At 55.4% G+C, this 22,872-nt stretch overlaps 2 protein-coding genes across 2 annotated transcripts in view; both read right to left on the bottom strand.

The window, feature by feature from the left end:
• Positions 1-434: 434 nt before the first annotated feature.
• CDX2 (caudal type homeobox 2) lies at positions 435-8,130 on the bottom strand. The gene is made up of 3 exons (XM_007471442.1): positions 7,215-8,130; positions 2,651-2,796; positions 435-1,725 (listed from the first exon to the last, which is right to left on the bottom strand). Exons 1-3 carry the CDS (start codon positions 7,747-7,749, stop codon positions 1,495-1,497), a joined length of 912 nt encoding a protein of 303 aa, XP_007471504.1. The 5' UTR covers positions 7,750-8,130; the 3' UTR covers positions 435-1,494.
• A 5,765-nt stretch (positions 8,131-13,895) lies between these two features.
• URAD (ureidoimidazoline (2-oxo-4-hydroxy-4-carboxy-5-) decarboxylase) overlaps positions 13,896-22,872 on the bottom strand; it is a 10,608-nt gene continuing 1,631 nt past the window's right edge. Inside the window, exons 2-4 of the mRNA XM_007471463.1 lie at positions 16,187-16,634; positions 14,213-14,353; positions 13,896-14,109 (exon numbers count right to left, since the gene is read on the bottom strand). Coding sequence (XP_007471525.1) covers positions 13,896-14,109; positions 14,213-14,353; positions 16,187-16,634 — 803 coding nt within the window. The remainder of the gene's footprint in view (positions 14,110-14,212; positions 14,354-16,186; positions 16,635-22,872) is intronic.

Genomic DNA, 22,872 nt, shown 5'->3' with positions numbered 1-22,872 from the left:
ACCGATATACTGGAGTCTACATTCGTGGAAACGTTGCCTTGGGGAAATAGAAAATCGACAATTTTTACTTGAATGCTTGTGTTTAGCTGGATGGGGGGGGCGCATCCTAGGGAGAAGGGAGTCACCGATGAAGGGAGTGTGCGCGATTGCCTCAGTGTGCACTCGATGCGACGCTGTGAGCGGGCTCTCTCACCCTCACTCCCCATCATTCCCCCAGCTGAGAAGCAGCTGAGCGCTCAGCTGTGCATTTTGCCCACAGGCACCCCCAGGAGAACCACACATTCCACAGTCCGAGGCTGGGCTCGGGCTTGGGGGCAGGGTAGGTCTCAGAACCTGCTCCCTCAGGCTTCTGCCGCTCTGGGGTAAAATGAGGTTGTCCAGACAACCTTCTCCGCTCCCCTCCTTGATTTTCCTAATTCTAGTTGGCAAGTAGAGAGGATATTTCATTACTTAAAATACTACTACTAATAATAACTGCAGACAAAATCTGAAGGTGATAAAGACAGAATCTGAAATCTGGAAAGCTCCTTTATCTCTTTTTTTCTTTTTAGAAAAAAAAAATTCAACTGTGTTCAAATATCCCCCCCCCCACTTCCCTTCACCGTATCACTTCTCTCCGCATGGATCCAGAAGGCTTTAAAAATGCTGGCTTGGATGTTACACAGACCAATAACCCAAACAGCAGCAGCAACAACAAAAACTCCCCTTTTTCATCAGCCCCAAGATTGTGAAAATCACAGGAAGTCCAGGTTGGCTCTGGCATTTATAGCACTGACATACATTCAGCCCAGAGAAGCTCTGGTGACAGGCTTTCTAAACAAGGCCCTGTCTCGGGCCCCCTCGTCAGGCCTGGAGTCCAGTAACCTCCCCCTCACACCACACACTGCACATGCACCAGCCAAGCCTTTCCTGGCCTGGGAAGGGAAGAGAAGAAAGACAAAGACCTGGGGGTTCTGCACTCTTCAGTGGGTCCAGGTTTCCATCTCGGCTGCCTCTGGCTTCTGTGGTCTGAACCTTGCCTGCCCTTGAGGCAAGAGAGCCCAGCCGGTCCTTGGAGGGCAGTGAGTGGACAGCAGCCATCTTGACTCCATCCCTGGTGGTCCCCCGAGTCCCTCTCCCTTCTCAGCTCCAACCAGAGAGGCATCCTGCAGATTGAGGAGGCAAAGAGCTGAGGAAGGGGCTGAAAGGCTGGTCTGTTTAGCCAGTCCAGGCAGTGTTTCTGCCAGTACTAAAGGAAGCCCCGGTGGTCATTTCCCATCTCCTTAGTGGCAGAAAGAGTCAGACCGGAAAAAGTCAAAATCTGGGAGAACGTCTTCCTTGAGGCCTCCAACCGCACTGGTCTTTCCCCCAGGCCCCCATTTTTCCTTGGAGGGCTAGGTCGGTTGGTGAACGGTCGTGGGCGGGAGGGGAGGGGTCTTTCCTGAGGATTCTAGCAGAGTCCATGCTCCTCATGGCTCAGCCTGGAATTGCTCTGCTACCGCAGGCCACTGTGGGTCACTGGGTGACAGTGGGGTTTAACACCCCCCCAGTCGGTCCCAGAACCCCAGGGACAGGGCCAGGCACCGAGCCCTGCAGGGAAGACACGGGACTCAGGGGCTCCGGGACACTTCTCAGGGGACCTGGCTGCGGCTGGGGAGCCTGTGGCTGGGACGGCGGCGGCTGCTGCAGCTTTTTCTTGTTGATCTTCCTTTCCTTTGCTCTGCGGTTCTGAAACCAAATTTTAACCTGGAAATGGAAAGGCGGAGAGAAACAGAAGGTGGTGAAGCGGCTGCGAAGGAAAAAAGGGACAGTGTTCGGCACGAACACCAGTGTCACCTTCTCAGGCCAAAGAAGTGCCCTCTGGACCTGAAGGATCCCAGCCCTTCACACAGCTTTTCATGGACTATCCCGTAATGGCCCGGTGCTGGAGTGCTTGTTGGAGGCCTTCCCAAGCCCAATTCAGACTCGAGAGAGAAGAGCTTCCCCCTCCCTCCTCTTTCCCCAGGTTTCTTTCCAAAGCAACCTTTATCTACAACTTTACTGGAAAAGTTCAGAGTCTCAGAAGCGAGGAAAACAGAAACTGCTAGGTCCTTTTCACACCAAGCAAGAGGAGGCCAGGGCTGGATGCACTTCAAAATAACAACCTTTGGCCTCTCAAAGCTAAACTGAAATGTAATATTCCTCACCTTGGGGCTGAGAATGAGTTTTAATGTGGGGTTTCCTGACTGTGAATTTGACTTTTTTTTTTTTTTTTCTCCCAGACCACACAGAGTGTTCACGAGCCAAGCCTCAACCCTCTAGTTTTTATGGGCAGGGATTGGGGTCTTATATTAATTTTCTTGCCCAGGTACCGTGCTGGGTACAGAAGGAGTAAGCCTTTAAGTCTTTATTGACCCAAATAGAATTCTGGATTAGACTATACTCAGTTTTTTCTTGTACCTCCCAGGTCCCCCAAAATAGAAAAAAAAAAAAAAGTTCAACAATATATATATATTAAAAAAAGAAGACAACTAGAGGGGCAAGAAGTCTTTATAAAAAGCATCTGGAAGGAAAATGCTCTCCATCTTCTTGCTTTAATCTGCCCACAGAACTAGGTGGATCCTGCGGCCTGGCTTCTAACCCTCGTCACTGGACTCCCCCAGGCAGTGACCAGGCCCCGGAGGGTTCCCACCTGCCTCTCGGAGAGCCCCAGCGTGGCGGCCAGCTCGGCTTTCCGCCGGATGGTAATGTAGCGACTGTAGTGAAACTCCTTCTCCAGCTCCAAACGCTGGTGGTCCGTGTACACGACTCGGTATTTGTCTTTCGTCCTGGTTTTCACTGTGGAGGAAGGCGAAGTTAGCGCTGAGAACTGCAAGGCAGACCATCAGTCATGGGTAATGACAAACCTCCCTAACCCAAGAGCCATTTCTCTTCCTCCACCACCCTGGGGGGCCACGGTTTGGCTGGGTCCTGCTGAGTCTGACAAGACCCCCCCCAGAGGGTCCTGGGGGGGAGGGTATGGGGCTATTTGGGACAACTAAACTCGTTTTGGGATTAAGCAGTTTTTGAAAATTAAGGAAAAATTTAAATTCATATACGCAGAAGATAGCAGAACCCCACCACCGGTTTTGTAAACCAAATACAGTCCGTGAGGCCCAGAGGAAAAGAGGGCTGGGCAGAGGCACCAGAGTCCTGGGAATATTCAGATTTTCAGGCCTACCAGGGATAGAAACCTACCCTAAAAACAGCTGGCACTGTGGATATGTGTTGTTTGTGGTGGTGGTGGTGGGGTTGTTACTTTCTGTTTGTTTTATTAGAAGTGGGAAGGGGGTGCAGTAGCTGACGTGTTCCCTCAAGTCACCAGAAACACACACACACATACTCACACACACTCACACACACATGCCCCAGCCCTATCTATCGGGTGGAAGGAATTCTGAGCCGGGGTCTGGCAGGCAGATAATCCCTCTCTCTGGGGACACTCTATACCTGGCCGAACCTGGTTTGGCATTTGGCACTCTTTCTTTTTTAATCCTCCATTTATTTCTGCTGCAAACCCTGCCAGAGCTATCCTGACCAGTGATCTATGCTCATTGGATTGAGTCAACATATTAAACCTTGGATTGATTGTTTTACTGAAGGGCCTTGACAAACAGCACGACCAAGTCGGAGCAGGCCGGAGCCTGGTGTCTCCACCAGGTCTGTCCCAGGTCAGCCCTCGGCAGAGCCCCGCTCAGGAGCTGTTCTCTCCCACTTGGCCTCAGGTCGGGGTCTTCTCGCAGCAGAACAGGTTCAATCGCCCCGTGCCCGGTGCTACAGTTAGATCTAAAGGGTCTGGGAGTTGCTCGGAGGTGTTTAATGCCCCGCAGTTCTTGCTGAGTCTGACAAGACCCCCCCCAGAGGGTCCTGGGGGGGAGGGTATGGGGCTATTTGGGACAACTAAACTCGTTTTGGGATTAAGCAGTTTTTGAAAATTAAGGAAAAATTTAAATTCATATACGCAGAAGATAGCAGAACCCCACCACCGGTTTTGTAAACCAAATACAGTCCGTGAGGCCCAGAGGAAAAGAGGGCTGGGCAGAGGCACCAGAGTCCTGGGAATATTCAGATTTTCAGGCCTACCAGGGATAGAAACCTACCCTAAAAACAGCTGGCACTGTGGATATGTGTTGTTTGTGGTGGTGGTGGTGGGGTTGTTACTTTCTGTTTGTTTTATTAGAAGTGGGAAGGGGGTGCAGTAGCTGACGTGTTCCCTCAAGTCACCAGAAACACACACACACATACTCACACACACTCACACACACATGCCCCAGCCCTATCTATCGGGTGGAAGGAATTCTGAGCCGGGGTCTGGCAGGCAGATAATCCCTCTCTCTGGGGACACTCTATACCTGGCCGAACCTGGTTTGGCATTTGGCACTCTTTCTTTTTTAATCCTCCATTTATTTCTGCTGCAAACCCTGCCAGAGCTATCCTGACCAGTGATCTATGCTCATTGGATTGAGTCAACATATTAAACCTTGGATTGATTGTTTTACTGAAGGGCCTTGACAAACAGCACGACCAAGTCGGAGCAGGCCGGAGCCTGGTGTCTCCACCAGGTCTGTCCCAGGTCAGCCCTCGGCAGAGCCCCGCTCAGGAGCTGTTCTCTCCCACTTGGCCTCAGGTCGGGGTCTTCTCGCAGCAGAACAGGTTCAATCGCCCCGTGCCCGGTGCTACAGTTAGATCTAAAGGGTCTGGGAGTTGCTCGGAGGTGTTTAATGCCCCGCAGGCCGACTTTGTTCAGGTAAAACCCTTTGCAAACCACAACAAAAGCGCCCTGGGAAGATACAGGCCGGATCAGAGGGAGCTCCCCCAAGCCGCTGAAAGGAGAACACAGCCCCAAACAATGCAGGACAAGGCGATCTTATCAAAGAAAAGCCCTTTCAATGCCTTAATAACAACCGCATTCTGTTTGAATTACCACTACTGAGCAAATGGCGGCGGGGCTTTCATCCCCCTCCCCGCCAGGCGCATTAACATCAACACGGCCAGCAGAAGCATTTGAATGCGCGCAGCAGCCCCGACCCTGCGCCCGCGAAGAAATTAAAGGGAACTGACACGTCCTGGGAGCCTGCGCTGCCGCCTCCAACCCACTCGACCTGCCAGCGGTAGTGGCCCCTTCGTACAGAGGAGCAAACTGAGAATCAGACTAGGTCACGCAGATAGTATAAGGCGGGGCTGGCACCGGAGCCAGGTTGGAGCCACAAAGGACAACCTCCAGGGCTGGAGAGCCGGGCGCAAAGTTCTCCCAGCCGAACTCTCCAGCAGCGATAGTGGCCTTGAGGTACTTGGGAGCGGCTCTGGCTCGGGGGCTGCCTTTTCCGTATCCCAGAGGGACCGGGGGACGCGGTGACCAGGACCCCTGTGCGCCCCGCGGCCAGCGCCCCAAGGGCCTTGGAGGCGCCCCGCACCCCCTGGGAACCAAGGCGGGGACTAGAAGAGGGGAGAGATGAGAGGGACTTGTCAGAATTCATTATTGACTGCGAAAGTCACCACCCTCTTTCCGGACCCTAAAAGAGACAATGGCGGGGCTGGGAAGGTGTATATCAAAGCGGGCCGGGCGGAGTACCACCCCCCCCTCGCCCCTTGACAGATGACACTCCGCAGAGGAGTCGGGCTCCGGCCCGCGGGCCGCGGTCTCCCCACATTAGCATCACAAGGGCGCCCGGCGCCGACTGCGGTCTTGCCACCTCGGCGCGGGACTTCACAGCGGCCTCTCATCTGCTGACCCCGCGGCCCGGGCTCCCGCGGCTCCCCTCCCTCTCCTCACCCCCGCCCGCCCCTGCTCCGCGGTCACTCTCCCGGGACTGGCCAAGGGTCTCCCTTAGGCCGCCCCAGCCCCGCCCCAGGCAGGTTCTGTGGCAAAGAGCCTTCCTTGGAGCGCACTCTGTGCAGGCGAGGGCGCCTCCTCTTGGGGAAGGGACTCAGCCGAGGTTCCAGGTCGGCCCTGAGGCCTTCTCCCCGGGCCGCCGCATTTCCCACCTGGTCGGTCCCGGCATGTGCCCAGGGACGCAAAAACCGAGGCCCAGAGACAGCCTCCAACGGCTGCTCTGATTTATACGGCTGTAATTGGCTATAAACTTCTGCACAGTGTCCATAACCTGCATGCGGGCCGGGCTGGGCCAGAAAGGAGGGAAGAGAAAAAAGCGGAAGTGCAGAAGACTGGGATAGACTTCGTGGAGTAAAAGGGACCCAACAGGACTCTCTCACCACACCTACTGAACTTCCTTCCCACCTTGACACACATTCCGACACCAGAAGGGGCAGACCCGGAACCTATGAGCCAACACAGTCCGGCAAAGCTAGGATCTTTGCAGAGACATCTCTGGAGCAAGCTTCTTGAATGAACACACACACGCGCACACACACGCGCGCGCGCGCGCGCACACACACACGAGAGGAGATCCTGGAAAGGAGGGTTCCAGAGAAATGATCCGTGTCTGAAGCAGCGGCTGAATCTGCGCCACGACTTGCCTCTCCTTCTCCCTCTGCAGAAAGGAGGGGAGTCCCGGGGTGTCTTGTCCCAGCCCTCCGGCTTTTGATTGAAATAACCCCTTTGCAGATCAAAGGTTCAAAGACCCGGGCGCCCCCCCCTTCCCTACTTAGCTCCTGGGGCCAACACCTTCTTTCCAGCTTCAGCAGCTTTGCCGGGTCTCCCTACGTGCCGGAGCTCCGGTGCCCAGAGTTGCCCCGAATGGCCAAATCTGGTCCCACGCGCAGCCTCGCCGCCCTCCTGGTCCCCAGACCACCACTCATCCTGAGTGGCCCGGACGGGCAAGGACGGCGTGCACAGACGGCCTAGAGCCCGGCCCGGGGGCGTTCCAGGGAAGCCGCGCACCGGAAGAGTGCGAGCGGCAGCAAGCGAGGAGGGCGATCCCGCTCCCGTGCAGCCGCGCTCCGCCGCCCTTCGCGGGACTCTCCCAAGAGTCTAAGGACGTTATGAATGAGGGACGGGAGGAAAGAGGAAGCGTCCTCTCTGCCCTACACTGAACACTGCTCGCGAGACCACAATAGTCACTCCCGACCCCAGCCAGCCCAGACGCAAGGGCCGGGGACCGGAGCCCCCAGACGTTGTCGCCCCGCCCCGCCCCCCTGGCGCGGAGTCCCCAGACCGCCCCGGACGCCGGTCCGCACCGGGCACTCGCCGCCCCGCAGCCGGAGGCCGAGGCCGCCCCTTCCCCGGGCGCCGGCCGGCAGGGCGCCGCCGCGCTTACCTTGGCTGCCGAGCGACGGCTGCGCGGGCTTCCGCATCCACTCGCACAGGTTCCGCCGCTGGCCGCCGGGGGACAGCTGCTCGGCGGCGGCGGTGACGGCGGGCCCGGGGGGGCCGGGGTTGAGCGTCTGCAGCAAGCCCGAGGCGCAGGAGGGCGCGGCGGCCGGGTGGTGCGGGTGGTGGTGCGGGTGGTGGTGCGGGTGGTAGTCGGCGGGGCTGCTGTAGCCCATGGCGGCGGCCGGGGAGCCCCCGTTGAGGCCGTGGGCCACGGCGTTGGCGGCGGCCGCCGCGCCCCCCGGCGCGTAGCCGTTCCAGTCCTCGCGGAGCGGGGCGCCGTACGCGGGCGGCCAGGACGGCCCCGGGGACTGCGCGCTGTCCAAGTTCGCGGCGGCGGCGGCCGCCACATGGTAGCCGCCGTAGTCCGGGTACTGCGGGGGGCTGACGAAGTTCTGCGGGGCCAGGTTGAGGCCGCCGGAGTGGCGCACGGAGCTGGGATACATGCTCACGTCCTTGTCCAGGAGGTAGCTCACGTACATGGTGGCAAGGGCCCGACGGCAAACCTCACCATGCTGCCCGGGGACGCACGCGGGAGGCTGCCGGGGGCCGCGCTGGGGAAGGGGCGAGGGGGCGTAGGAGCGGCGGGCGGCTGCGCCCCGGCCTGCGGTGCTCCGCCGGCTCCTCGCGGCGCTTCTGCCTCTGAGGCGGTCCCTCCCTCTGGCCTGTCTCCTCCCTCCCTTCCTCCCTCCCTCCCTCTCTCTCTTTCTTCCTTCTTTCCTCCCACCTCCTTCCCACTAGGCTGCAGAGGAGGGGAAGACCCGCCACAGGCTGGCGTGCGGAGCCCCGGGCCGGCGGCCTTACGTGATTAACGAGTGTTTACAAGACTCTATTAGTAATGACACAGACACCAATGGCTGGAGACGTCGAGGCGCAGCGTGCACCCGGCGCACAACCCCCCGAAACACGATTTGCATTTTAAAAGATAAGCGGGGGGGGGGGAGCTCGCGAGAGGGCAGCGACCCATCACAGCTAAATATTCAAACCTTTATTGTTAAGAGCTTCCTCCTTCCAACCTGGTGCACTTTAACCTCCAATCACAGGTTCAAAGAATGAAATCAAGAGACTTGCAAAAGAGAGGGGGAAAGAGCTATCTTGGTGGGTATCTGGGTTTAGAGGCTAAGGAGTCGTGTTTCTGCATTTGCAGGGAAGGGGCGGTGGTCAAGAAGCTCCTTCCATCCCAAAGAGAAAAGAAAAGGGAAGCCATTGCTTTGATGACAACGTTTCTGGCCAACTCGGGAGGTGACGAGGCGAGCCAGGAGAAATGGGCCGGTTCCTTTCCGCTCTGCGCCCCTGGCCAGAACGACTGCGCGCCCCGAACAACTGTCACCTCTGATCATTTATTTTCTTCCCCAAGGAAACCGCTGGCCCTCCACACGAGATAAATTAAGACCCTAGCTGCAGGTTGCATCTCCGAGTTCGTCTCACATTTGGGATTCAAGTTAAAGCAATTAAAAATTTTTTAGATTTTTGTTGTTGTTGTTGATGTGGACCATCTTTAAAGTCTTTATTGAACTTGCTACAATACCGCTTCTGTCCCGTGTCCTGGTCTCTTGGCTGCGAGGCAGGTGGGATTCTCAGCTCCCCAGCCAGGGATCGAACCCACCCACCCCCACTGGAAGGGGAATTCTCAACCACTGGACCGCCAGGGAAGTTCTTAAAGCAATTAGAAATTTTTAAAAGCATTTACACTCAAGATTCAAAAGTCTTAACTGCAAACCATAAAAGGGGTGGTAGAAGTCAGGCTAGTGGAGGGCGGTAATGGAGGGGAGCCGGAGGGTTTTTGCTAGAGATCTGGTAACGTTCTGTTTCTTGAGCAGAGTGCTGGTGTGTTTGTGAAAATTAAGCAAGTTACATTTATATGTTTATATAGTTAAATACATGGTTAAAAATCAAGGAACAGGGAGTCTAGAATTTCTGTTAATATGTACCTAGGTATTTATGTCATACATCATACCTATGGCTTAAAAACACTTTCTCATTTGCAAAGTAAAACATTTCTCCAGAGAAAATTGTTTTTCATCTTCAGGGGATGGGAAGGGAACTCCGGGGCATCACGAATGATTGTTCCTGAAAAGCCCCGAGTGGGGAAGGTTTGAGAAAGGATCCTGCTTGGTTTTTGAATCGCTGTGTCCCAGGGGCAGGGGCTGGAAGTGGTGGCTCTGGGGACCTGTACTGCGCGGCCTGGCTCAGGGCCTGCCACGGCGGATAGGAGCGCAGGGCAACCAGACTTGCTCCCTCAGGCGCCCATCTCGGTTTGGCGACCTCGGGGAGTGGGCCGGCGGTCGCCGTCTGCCTTCTCTCCGAGCCCAGACGGCGCTGCCAGACTCGGATTTGAGAGTCGCAGCGGCCGGGGCGGCGGGCTGGGCAGGCTGGCTGGGTGGCTTTGAGCGCTCTGGGAACCAGCGGGGCGCAGCCCCTCTCCTGCAAATCTGCCCTTGTCGCTTCTCACCGCCGAGCGTTCTCCGGCATTTGTCACTTCCTCTTGTCATTTCTGGAGCTCCTTCCAGTGTCCTTTATGTCCCTAGATCCTCTCACCTCCCTGGATCGGGAATAAAGCGGGCGTAGTCATCTTCATTTTACAGATGACACCCACCCTGCCGCAGAGTGCAGAGAAGCCAGGCCCAAGCAGGACCAGGCCCTGGGATCTCCTACTTGCTGGTGTCCCCCGTCCTCTGTGTTTCCTAAGGAAGAAGATTAAAATTGGGGCGGAGGGGAGCGAACTGGCCACTCAACTGATGGAGACCTGGAGCAGTTCATCCCTGTGGGCCTCCGGGGCCTAGCCTGGGCAGCTGGGTGTCTTCAGACCTCTTGAGAAATAAAATAGGAAACAAATTGCAAACCCCAATACAGAATCCAAATCACTGAATGGGGAGGAGGGATGCAAGGGGGGGTGGCGTCTGCGGTCCTGACGGGGCGGGGATAGGGGAGGTTAAGTGGTGGGCACTGCAGACTTTTGATCTAGCAAACATCTTCCTCCTCTTCCTGGGAGACACAATCCCTCTTTCCGCCCCTCACAACCCCCTCCCAAGCCTCCAGCTCTGGAAAGCCAAGGCCCAGGCTTGAGCCTGTGTCTTCGGAATGTGGGCATTCTTTGGAACAATCACTTTATTGGGGACAGCCATCCCCTCCGCCCTGCGGTGGCCGCTTCCTGCGTTTTTATGGCCCGGCCGCCGGCCGCTGGCTAATTGTCCCGGTTTTCCAGCTGTGTCTCTGTGCTCTGCCCTGGAGAAAGGGCTCTGGCTTGCCTGCCCAAATGCTTTGGGAGCGGCCAGAGTTGATCTGTCCCCAGGGGTCACGCCAGGCCCTGGAGCTGGCCAGATCTCAGTGAGGCCCACTCACTTGGGGGTGTGGGGTGTGAGGGCTGGAGAAAGGACACTGATTGGTTTCCTTCATGGAAAAATGGGCCCCTATGGCAGTAGCATGGTCCCGCTCATGGTCCTGGGCCCTGGGCTGTGGGTGAGGAAAAAGGAGGCAACAACAATGTCCTTGGACAAGCTCCTTGGAGTGGAAATGTCCCCTCACCTCTGGGTTGCCCTCTCAGCCAGGAGAGGACCCATCTAGGTCCCTGCAGGGGCAGGGTGGTGGGAGCAGTCAGAGAGGGGTGGAAGGTGGCTGATGGGAAGGGAGCCAGGGTGTCTTTTTGTCTCCACGGCTTAGCCTCTGACAGCTCTTTGTGACGTGCCTATCCTCTGGAAACCTGCTCTAGATGGGGGAGGGGAGGCAGCTCCTCCAGCCTCGGGGTGCAGGGGTGGGGGCCTGGAAGGATGCAGGTGCCACCGGCAGCAGGGCCCCCAGCGGAGACCCAAGGAGCGTGGTAGCTTTCTGAGTCTTTTGGCCCGAGCTGAGAACCACCCTGGACGGTCGTCCCCAACTCCACTGCTCAGGGCTCTGTTCCAGCCCATACCTCCGTCTCCAGAGCAGCTTCAGTGAATTGCTCTGGAGAGAGGCAAACTTATTTGGGACGCTTGGGGGTGGGGTTGAGCTGGGGCTGAAGCTGTGACCCCATGGAGCCAGAGCCTGAGCAGGCTATTTAGGGCAGGAGAGGGTGGGGGGAAAGAGACCCAGGTAAATAAAGGGTCCGGAAGACTCCAGGGGCAGCCACGACTCGGGTTATCAAGAGGCCGTCCCTTTGTTACTGACAGTGTAGCGGCCCCTCCACATTCCTCGGAGAGGGTCGGAGCTTCCAGGAGCCCGGCCGCTGGCAAGGGCAGGGGCACCGAGGGGGGCGGGGGCAGGAGGCACCGGAAGGGGCGGGCTGCTCCTCCGGGCAGATGAGACACTCCTTGAATCCACAGATCATTGACAGGGCTCTCTCCCTGCTCAAAGGTCCCCAGTGTTTGCTCCAGCTTGGGGGACCCTGCTTTTCCCCATATTTGTGGCTCCTGGAACTGGGGCACCCGTGACCCTTGTAACCCTGATAGGCCAGGCTGTCTGTATCCACCTTAGCATGCAAGCCTACTTTCTGAAGCCCCTTTTAGGTCAAGGAAATCATCCAAATAACGCAGCCCTTGCAGACGGCCCCTCCTCCCCTGCACAGGAAGCCTTCACCCTGCACTGACCTGAATTTCCAGGATAATTAAGGAAGAGTGAGAAGGAAGAGAGTGTTGTCTGATGCAATTGTTCACCTTGGCAGTCTACACTGATGTGGAAAAACGACTCAATCTCTACTTAATTTGGAGTCAGGGAGTTCTTGGGCCATCGCACTCAGTGGGCAACCCCCTCACACAAAGGAAGGCTCTATAATGGGTGGTTTGACCCCAACACACCCCACCCTGCCACGCTACAGCCCGCTCGGCTAACATCTCTGGGAAGGAAATCCATCACAGTGTCCTTTCTGTAGGCCTCCCCAGAGTCCGCTGCCTGCTCAGCCCCATCAGGTCACAAAGGAGTCAAACATGTTCATCCTGAACAGCAGGGAGGGGCCGCAGCTGCCCACAGCTGTCCAGGCTTCATTCACAGGAGCAGATGTGTTTCCACCCAGTGGAGTCAAGAATGTTTTCCCCCAAGCAAACTGAGTCTCTGGGCCTCTCTACCGGAGGAAAAGTCCCTGAAATTGTGGCAGGTTATTGGTGGACTAGAGTTTTAACACTCAGAGTGCAGGAGAGAGGAGAAAACAGCAAGCTTTCTCATGCAGGGCAAGGAACACATTTTTTTTTTCTCCCCTCAAAGCCAGGAGGTCTAGGAAAATAAAAAGCCTCAGGAAAAGGGCTGATATTTGGGTGCAGAAATCTGGTTTTGCTCACTGGCTGAAAGTTATGTGAATACATGGTGGTTACACATTTTCTTCCTTTTTTTTTCTCCCCCCCCCCCACAAAATCAGTCTCTGGACACAGTGTGGATGTTGTATAACACACCCTACTTCTGTGTGATGCATGAGCACAGAGCATGATTTAGAGCCCTGAGACAGAGCACTTGGGATCTCACCCCAGAGGGAAACCCTAATGCTGGAGAGGAGAGGCCCCCAGGCCAGCAACACCTAAATGTTCTCACGTGGCTTTGACGTGGAGTTACCGTTTGTTCACTCCCCAATGTCTAGTGCCTAGAGTGACCTTTGTTTGTCATATGAAAATATGTTCCTAGGAACCCCTACGCAGTAGGCTTTATGTGGCTGAAGGAAGCGGCTCAGATAAAGGTTCAGCTCTCCTTGAGTCACTGAGCCCACTGGGAAGTTACTCTCCCAAGAGGGGGGACAGAGGACTTAGTGTCTGTAGCCCTTCCATTTTACAAAGGAGAACTCTGAGGCCCAGAGGGGTTGGGTGATGTTCCCAAGGCCACACAGCTAGCTGTCCCAGTCACGACCCTTAAGTGAGCTACTATAGGGGCACTCTTTGTAACTCAGAGCACTCTGTAAAGATGTAAATTACTACAGGGCTGCTGGTGCCACCCTAGAAACACTGCCTTCTCAACCCCAAACCAACTGGCCTCCTTGCCGGAACCCAAACTCCCCACCACTCACACCAAAGAGTCGCAGAACAACCAGGTTCAGCTGTTGTGACACTTCTGACTGCTTTCTTTCGGCGTCCTATTTATTTCTCCCTTTCACAGGCACCTGCTAACTGCAGTTTATTAGTTTATTGAATGGTGAGTTTTCCATTGATTCCATCCAGATTTTTCTCCAACTGCCAACGAAGGTATCCATCCACTCCTGTCCCACAGTAAATACTTTCTGAAAAAGAGCTCGTCTTTATTTTTGAATCGGAACCCCGTATCCGGTGGCTGAACTCTGGCAATGCGTCACATTTAAAATGACGAAAGGTTATGCCAAGAATTGGGTTGTCTTTCTTCCCGCACCCGTGTCCGTGCACATCTTTGGACACCCAGACCCTAAAGCGTACCTGTCTGGGTGACGAAAAGGAGGCCCCCATTTAATTACCCGGTAACATAGGTGAGTGGGACTGAGCTCGGGAATTCCCAGCGGGGACGCTCGCCGGGGGGCGCCCCCTGCTCGCCGGCTGGCCTTGGACATTTTAAGGGGGAGTGAAAGTCGGCGAAGCAGCCCCCCATCTCGGAAGGCAGCGTGCGTGGAGGGGTTGAAAGGAGCTGAAATCAGCTCCTTGCTCTCCAACTTTTCTTAGAGTTGCCATCGTGCTTTCATAACGAATTAGTAAGTAAAAGTATTAATTATTCACCCTGGAATCCACACCACCGCTTCTGCGCCCCCTCCCCCGACATCTCTCGGCGCGCTCCGGGCCACCCCGCCGCCCAGGCTGGCGCGCACGCTGAGGTCCGAGTCCGCGGTCGCGGTCCCCGCTCGTCGGGGTCTGTCTCCCGCGTCCTGCGCACCGGAGCGCGGGAACCAGAAGACGTCTCCGAGGCCGGCACAAGCCCAGGACGAGTCACTGTTTGAGCAAAGATGTGGCAGGAAACAAACTGCCCTGCCAGACCTCGGCAGCCTCAGGTTACCGGCCTGCAGGAGGGCCGGCCTGGCCTCTCTGCTCCTACCGAGAAGAAAGCAGCAGCCCCCGGGGGCTTTTGCCGGGGTCTTCCCCGCCGGCGCCCACGTCTGCGTCCCGCGCCCTCCCGCCCGCGCGGCTGCGAGCGCTCGGGGCTTTGGAAGAGGCACTCTTCCTTCTGCCCCAGCTCCTTTGAAGGGGCGGATCTAGCGTCTTCCCCCACCCGGATCCCCTCCTGCAGAAATAAACAATTTCACCGACAAGCTTTGAGCCCTTGAAAGGTAACTGTGTAACTGGAGACACAGATCGTGCCTTGAGAGGGCCAGATCGCATCCCCTCTCGTTCTAAAAATACGGCTGAGAATCTTGCCTTGGGGAGCCCTGCCTATCTTAGCTTGAGCATATTTACATAAAGAGCTCAGACTCTGCATTTTGGGCTCCATCTGTCTGAGAGCTGGACTCACCCCAGGGCTGGGCAAGGTACCTTCAATACAGTGTATTATTCTCAGGCTCAGGCCCAGCCCTTGGCGCTTGTATCCTGGACCAGAAAACCCTCTTCGCCAAAGCAGCAGGTTTTTTGCGTGTGTCAGGAAAGCCCCCAAGTCACCCTGGCTGGAGGGAGGTCAGCGTCTAGCCCCAGGCCCAAGGGCCCCAACTTTGCATCCAGGTCCTTTGTGACGTGCACCTGGTGCTCCTACATCCAGAGCTGGCTCTGGCACCCGCCTGCCCTTGGCAGGGGAGGCCCTGGAGCTGTTGTACAGGTTCGGTGGGGTCACAGCTCACTTCCTGGCTCCCCTACCTACCACGCTGACCAGCCTCTGGCCTTCACCCTCACCACTAGCGGGGAACGTCTGTAAGATGGCAAAGGGGAGTGGGCTTCCGTGATTAAAATTCTTGTGCTACCACAGTGGCTTCTCTCTGTGGAATTTAGCCCCCAGCCAAGGGTGCGGCCACACCGCTTTTTATGGAAAGGTTTTCTTGCTGCTGTGTCCCTCAGACCCGGCCTGGTCACTAATGGAGGTTCTTGTCTTCAAAAGGGCCAGCTCTGCCTCCACGGCTTACCCCGTCTGCGGTGAGGAGGACGGTATGGCTTGTTTCTCCTTTGCCAACAGAGGCCTACGGAGTATTTGTCGGGGTTCGTTAGACCTTCCAGTGCAAATGGCTGGCTGGCTGGGGGGTGAGAGAGAAACGTGGTGGGCTCCTCCTGTGTGAGTGGACTTTCTGGCCACCAGTGCAGAGCTGCCCAGTCTGGCCTCCTTTGGCCAGAAAGCTTTCTATGGGCACAGATCTTCCCTCATCAACCGCTTTATCAGTGCTATGGGGTCCCATCTTCGTGTGGGGGGGTGCGGATATCCAGCACTACTCAATGAGTGTTATTCAATTATTTTAAAAATTATGTTTAATGACATGGTTTCCAAGGACTCTGACAAACCAGCTCTCCTGGGCCCACCTCCGGGAGAGACGGGAGGCCGCTGGCCCTGACCTTCAGGCCCGTCCATCCTAGACAGCCCCCGCTCCCAGCCTTCTCTGCCCCAAGGGGCGCCTCCGCAACGCCGGCCCCTGCGGGGCTCTCTCCTGCCCGCCGTCCCCCTGCACGCTGCTTTCCCGGCGCTTTGCTGTCCCAGCTCTGGCTCCCGTTCGTGTCCCAGAGCCAGAGAGGCGCTTCCACTCACATGTAAATGTCGCGTGCAGCAACTAAGGTGGGAGAAGCAAAAAGAAACAGACGAACCGCTGCGGAATAAAAGCTTCCTTTTCCGTCCGTTTTGCTTTGCGCCTGGGGTTTGGCAGGAGAGGGTGGGGAGCCAGAGAGAGCTGGATTAGCGCCCTGGAATCCGCAAAAGCTGGTGTCAGCGGGCCGCTAAGGGAGTGAAGAATTGGAGCAGTGAGCTGGATAAACCGGGAGCGGTGCGGGGAGGGGGGGCCGCAAAGCACGCAACTATCTATTTTGGCAAAGCGTGAGCACGCTGGTAGGTGGACAAAAGGGCTTACTATTCGTACGTAAGACTGCCTCGGTTCTCCCCGGCCTTTGTGCGCGGGTGTGGACGCTGTTCCAAGCGCAGCGCGCGCGCCCGCGGCCCTTGCGCGTCACGACGTGCGTCCCGGGTCGCTGGCCGGCGCGGCCGCTACGGCTCGGCGGCGTGGCCCCCGAGGAGGGGTCGGCGAGACGCCGGCGGCCGACCTTCTTCGCCTCGCCCAGTGCGGTGTTCAGCTCCTGCGCCCGTGGGCGCTGCAGCCGGCGCGCCCGCTCGCGGGGCACCGCCGCCCGGTCGCTGAGGCGCGCGGCGAGCGCACACGGGAAGCCGGAGCGCGCGCGGTACTGCGCGTTGAGCTCGGCCAGCCAGAGCCGCTCGGCCGCGCCCAGGCTCGTGAAGCCCGCGGCGCTCTGCTCCCGCTGCGACTCGGCGCTGAGCTCGCCCCGCTGCAGCTCGCGGCCCGCCAGGTCCGGGCGGCAGCGCAGGACGCCCTCCTGGCCTGCGGAGAAGCACAGACACGCGGCGGGAGCGCGGTACCGCGCCCCGAGGGGTTTCCGAGGGAAGCAGGGTGCCAGGACGTGAGGAGTGTCAACTAGGGGTGTCAGCAGGCTCGGGGCGCCCCCCGCACCCGTCCCTCCAATCCATCCCAAACCTCGCGCCCCTCCATCCCCGCTTCAGTCGGCCTCGGCCAGGACCCAGGGGCGGGGCGGTAAGTGACAAGTTTGTCCTTTGAGACCTTGGAGCGAGAAGAGCGTTGGGGAGAGGCCGCAGAGGCTAGGAATTTACGACTTGCTCGGGAGGGAGCAGGGACGCGATAAGGGAGCCCGAGCGTTTCGTATCTTTTCAAAGTCCTTTGCTCTCAGGGGGGCTTTGATGTCGCAGAGGGCCGGACACAAGGGCCTGAAGACTTCCTGCCAAAGCCACGGAATGGGTTTCGCTCTGTTCCAAAGGAGAAGGGCGGGGACGGTCCATGGGAATAACATCCGTGGGGCTTGGCGAATAAATGCCCAGGAATTGTGACCCTAAGTGTGAGTTCTGGGATTCTGGAATCAGGCATCCAAAGAGCTTTGCAGATGATTAACTGCAAAGAAACCCATTTCCAGCCGAATTCTACGGCCCTTTGAATGAAAGGGGCTTTCCTCCTTTTAGGAAAATAGCACCCACTCACCACGCACCGTTTCTGAGGCTCATTTCCCTTCTCCCACTGTAAATCTCAAAGAGCTCTCAGAGAATAACGTTTCCTCGGAAGAGAGCTTTCCTAATCTCCTAACATTGGCCTAAAACTGGAAACCCCTGATGTGATACCTGGGATTTCAAGTCCTAATCCACCGGGGTTTTCCTGAGCCCGGGTCAATCATTTTGCTTAGCTCTCTAAAGAGAGAATTAGAATTCTTGGGGCTGGGCAAGGTTTCAGATATGGTAAGCAGGGAGCCGGATCTGAACAGGGGGGCTGATGACACCTAACTTGCTGAGTAGTGGTGAGGATTAGAGACAACGCATTTACCCAAACAGCACCTAATGCTAGCAAATGTTCAATAAACAGCCATATTATGTGTCCTAGTAAACTCAGTGTAACTGGGCTGCGATGTGGCGGGAAGCATCTGACCCTGGGGCTAGGGACAGGCTTGGGGCTCCACTAGAAAAGGAGATCATTAACCCTCCCTTTAATTATGGTATAAACTTCCCCTGCTTAAATCTTAGTTTCTGCCCAGTTAAAGGATGATTTGGATTGTGCCATCTAATCGTGGACCAATGTCCTGAGAGGTGGGAGAACTGGGGGGAACATCTACACTGAAGAGAGGATTCAAGGGAGACTCAGAAAGGGGTAGGTGACCTTTCCAAGGTCACTGAGCCAGGAGCTGCCTGCCCAGGATCCTGGGCTCAAAACCACTTGCTTCAGGGCACTGGCTGCCCCTTCAAGGTTAAGGGGAGTTGAAAACGAAACTCATGTCACCAATAATCCAATCTCTGTAACACCACCGTTTCAGAACCCCTCTCCTGGGCCCTGTCCCTGGGGCACTGCAAAGGTCAAGTGGTTGGTTCCCACTTCCCACGTCCAGCGGATCAGGGCGGGGGCGGGGGGGAGGTGGTGCGAAAATGTAGGTGATAAATTCCCTGCCTGGGGGCCCCCAGCCCTGGGCCGGGAGGTGGCTGTGCTGGGCTGCTTCCCAGGCCTGAGGCCAAGCGGCACCCGAATCCGATCCGAACCCACCCAGCAGGGTCCGCGAAAATGGGCGGCGGGGGTCCTGGGCAGGCGAGTCCTGGGCGGCTCCCAGGCCGGAACCGCAGGCCCGCCCCGCGCCCCTTCCTTACTTATTCAGATTTTCAAAGACGCCTCGAGGTGAGGAGGTGAGGGGCCCGAGACCCCGCCGTCTCACAGGCCTCCCTCTCTCGGCTTCCCTTCCCCATTTCTTACTCTGCAGAGGCCCAGCTCCAGCGTGGAGGACGCGGTTATCGGCCGGAGGGCCCGGCAGGGGTGGGGTCTGTCCCCTGGCCGCCCCTACCAGACCCTCCTTTCCAGCGTGGGGCAGGGCTGCCAGCACCCCGGCCCTGGCACCCCGCTTGTCACTCCGCTGGCCTTGTCTCCCCTCTTGAAAACGTGACCTGGGGTTAATGTTTGCCCAGGATTGAGCATGTGTTTTCCACTGTTTGAGGGAGAAGGGGAAGAGGAAAGAAAGGAGGCTGAGAAGACAAAGCCAAAAGAAGAAAAGAGGCTAGAGAGGAGGGTTTACAGACACACACACACACACACACACACACACACACACACACACACACTCAGCTGCAGATAACAGGAGATGGTGGGAGTCAGGCAGGGAGTGGTAGCGCCGCAGAAATAGAACCTGACCTCATTCAGCCAAAGACTCCATCTTTATTGCCCCAAATCACTGACCCCTGAGTCCTGCCCAGGAGGGCACTGGCACAGCCGCACTGGCCTGTGGCACAGCCCTGGTTCCCTCCCAGCGCTGCATCCCCCAGGCACTCCCAGCCGTGGCCTTAAACCCTAGTAGGAGGCTGGAGACCTCACCTGGGTACTTGCCACCTCGCTGCCTCAGTCCTGTGGTCCTTCCACCTGGAAAGCCTAAGCCTAGCTGGGTTTGGTCAGTGGCCCATGCTTCACGGCCTCTCGGTGCTGCCTTTTCTTCAGTCCCTCCTAAAGCCTGAGAGAGTACTGCCTCTGCCATTGGCGTGCCACGGCTGGAGATGCAGGTGTGGACATGCATTGTTTGCTGTGACCACAAACCATGAATCCCGGCACAGAGTGGACACTCCTTACTTCAACAGGAGAGAACAGGGCAGACAGTGGCGGCCACTGAAGAGTAGGTGGTTGGCCTGGAAGCCTATCACGGTCCGCCAGGATCCCCACACTGTACCAACTGGTGTGTTTCTCCCTCCTGGTGCAATGGATCATCTGGACCAATCGCTCCACTTGTGTTCTTGGAGCCAGCCCCTCCTTCCATCTCAAAGGTTACAATTTCAAACATCAGTCCCACCACTGCCTTGTCCTGATCAGCACACAAACACTCCCTAGAGCCACTCACTCCATAAACAAAAGTAAAACCCTCCCTTGATTCCCCGTTGTTCCTCTAGTTCCTTCCTGCGTCTCTGCTCTTTCTTACAGCAAAACTCCTCGAACGAACTGTCTCTTCAGCATCTCCACTTCCTCACCTCCCTTCACCCCATCAAGCTTCATGCCCCACCCACCAACCAATCTGTACTCATCAGGTCACAGATGATGGACGGCTTGCTCAGGCCAGTGACCAGCGCTCTGTCCTCTTCTCTCTCAGCCTCTTGGGAGCATGTCACATGGTTGGCCCTCTCTCCTTGGAAGATGACCATCGCTTACCCACTCTCGTCAGTGCTCCTTGCTCTGCCAGACCACTAACACCGAAGTACCCCAGGACTCAGTACTCACATCTCTTCCCTTCTGCATTCACACGGATGCCCCAGGTGTTCTCTTCTAGTCCCATAGCTTTAACTGCCATCAATTCTTTCACGACACCCAGATCTAGTGTAGTCCACAGCTTTCCACTGAGTCCCTTTGTTATGAGCCAGCTGAACACTCAATATTTTAATCTGGATGATGACTAGGCATCTCAGACTTACCAAGCTCCCATCCTCCATCCTGTCCTCTCAATTCCGAAATTCTAATTTTAGAAAACAGACCACCAGCCACTCAGCTGCTCAGATTAAAAACGGAGGACTTATCCTTAATTTCTCTTTGTTTCTGACCTGCCTTCCCCCAACAAATCCATCAAAAACACCTGTTGGCTCTAACTAAAATCTATCCTGAGAATCCAGCCACATCTCTTCATCTCTCCTGCTCCAACCCTAGTTCACTCGACCATACCTCTCACTTTTACTGCTACCGCGGTCCCTCTGCCTGACCCCTCTTGCCTCCTGTCCCTCCACTCTCCACCATTCTCCAACCACCTTGGTCTTTCCGTGCCCCCCAAATGTCGAAAGTCTCAAGTTCCTTGTGTTAGGGTGGCCTTGTCCTAGACCTTCCACAGCTTCCCTCTCAACTTTTGGTTTTAAACTCAAATATCACTTCCTAAGAAAGACCTCTTTTATTACACATTTTCCACCCTATTACAAATTTTCTTCTAATAGTTTCTAGAATTGAAATGATCTTATTAATTTATGTTAATCCTGTGTCACTTCACTAGAATGTAAGCTCACTGAGGGCAGGGACTTGTCTTGTTCAAGGATCTATCCCCAGTGCCTGCGACAATTCCTCGGGCATAGCAGGCATTCAGTAAGTGTTTATTGACTGACACGTTGCTCTGGGGAAGGAGTGTTATGTATTCTTTGACCGAACAAACACATTTTGGTAGCCTCATCTAAATACCTCATAGCCTACATTTAAGGAAATTATTATTATCCGACTCTTTGATTCTTCCAACAACTGTGTTCTGAAATAAGTATTAAATAACGAATTATGGCATTACTGCAATTCTGAAATTCCACAAAGAGGTGCATGATTAACTCTGTTATGAGAGGGTTATTTGCTCTTTGATATTTCACACAAATCAGTATTGCATCGGTTCGTTATTAGCCGTGTGTGTGTGTGTGTGTGTGTGTGTGTGTGTGTACGTACTTTCTTCCCTTTACCATGCCATTCCTCTGGCTTGGGAATTAGGAATTGATTGGCTTGAAAGGGTACTTTGCCAAGCAGTGCTGGAGCTAAATATTAGTCCTGGACTGCCACCTACTGGTCAATAATCATCATAGCATCTCCTAAATGGATTGTCGACCTTAGTTTCCTCTAGAAACAGGATTTCCAGTTTTCTTTTAATGGTAGAGGGTGCTCTTAGATCATCTAAAACAAGTCCCTGACCAGTTAGATCATCATATCCTGAATATCACTTTAAGGTCCCTTTTAGTTTTAGGATTCAAAGACTCTATTACATCCAGTTTGTTGCTTACTATTCCAGGAGTAAAGCTAGACTATGCAGTGAATCCCATTTTGCTTGATTCTTTAAAAAACCAGAGAGTGTCCTGGTGTTCTAGTGGTTAGGATTTGGCGCTTTCTCTGCCATGGCCATGGTCCAATCCCTGGTTGGGGAACTGGGATCCCACAAGCCTCGCAGCGTGGCCGGGGGCTGGGGAAAAAAAGGATAAAAAGTAAAAAGCAAGAAAAAAAAAGTCTGGGACATCAAGCATTAATGTTAATTGAATAAATCAGTGAATGAATAAATACACCCCCTAGAAACTGTTTCTAGATTTTGCTTTTGATTCTCTGGAAAATCCTTCAAAAGCTTTTGGGCTGAGTGTCAGGGTTTGAATCCCAGTTCTGCCACTTTCTAGCTGTGTCCTTGATCAAGTTACTTAATCTCTTAATCTCTCTTAATCTCTCTGAGTTTTCTTATCTGTAAAAGGGGGATAATAATGATAATCCTCGTTTTATAGGATTATTAGGAGGATTAAATGAGTTAAATGCAAGGTGTTTGGAAAGGTGACTGAAACAGCAAGAGTAAGGGTTAAATGCATTTTAGTGGTTATTATTATTATTTCCACTGCTAGTGTCAGCTGTCTAATGCCATGAAGGTGATTAGATACGGGGCAAGGTGATTAGAGACAGACTGTGCTCCCAGCTGCCTGAGGCAAGTGTGGATGCCAGCCTAGGGCTGAGAAGAGGGCTCGACCAGCAGGGAGGTCCCACCAAAGACCTGTGTCAAGTGTAGACGCAAACAAACACCCAGGTGGTCCAAACTCCCTCCAGTTATTTTGTCCCACTGACCTGCCACTAAAGTCACCCCGGTTAAAATGTGTGGGGGAAGGGGTAATACCAAGATTGATCATCTTTCAAAATCCTCTTAGGAACAATTTCATTCATTCACTCAGCAAATCTTTATCAAGTCCCAACATCCTCTCCTCGGGGTGGTGTGGGATTCTGACACTGGTCAGGATTCAGAGGTTCCCTGGTGTCTGAGGCCAATGGGGCAGCTGAGAGTTCGGCATCGGAGAGGCCCTGAGAAGTGGGTGAGGATCAACAGGGCGCCCACATTCCTGTCAGCTTGATTTTATCCCCCTAGCCTCCCCTCATCCTATATGTGCCTACAGTGAATTAAAATGAGTTCCTTATTTGGGAGAATCCCCTGACAACTAGAAACCACGCCGGGTGTCCAAGCCCTGGGCGCACAGGTGAGGAGTGTTTGGAAAAGAAGTGATATTGCGGGCTTCCCTGGTGGCGCAGTGGTTGAGAGTCCGCCTGCCGATGCAGGGCACACGGG

Source organism: Lipotes vexillifer, unplaced genomic scaffold (assembly GCF_000442215.2).
Source record: "Lipotes vexillifer unplaced genomic scaffold, Lipotes_vexillifer_v1.1 scaffold543, whole genome shotgun sequence".
Lineage (NCBI taxonomy): Eukaryota > Metazoa > Chordata > Mammalia > Artiodactyla > Lipotidae > Lipotes > Lipotes vexillifer.
The sequence above is the reverse complement of the archived record's forward strand: the minus strand, read 5'-3'. Positions and strand labels throughout refer to the sequence as shown.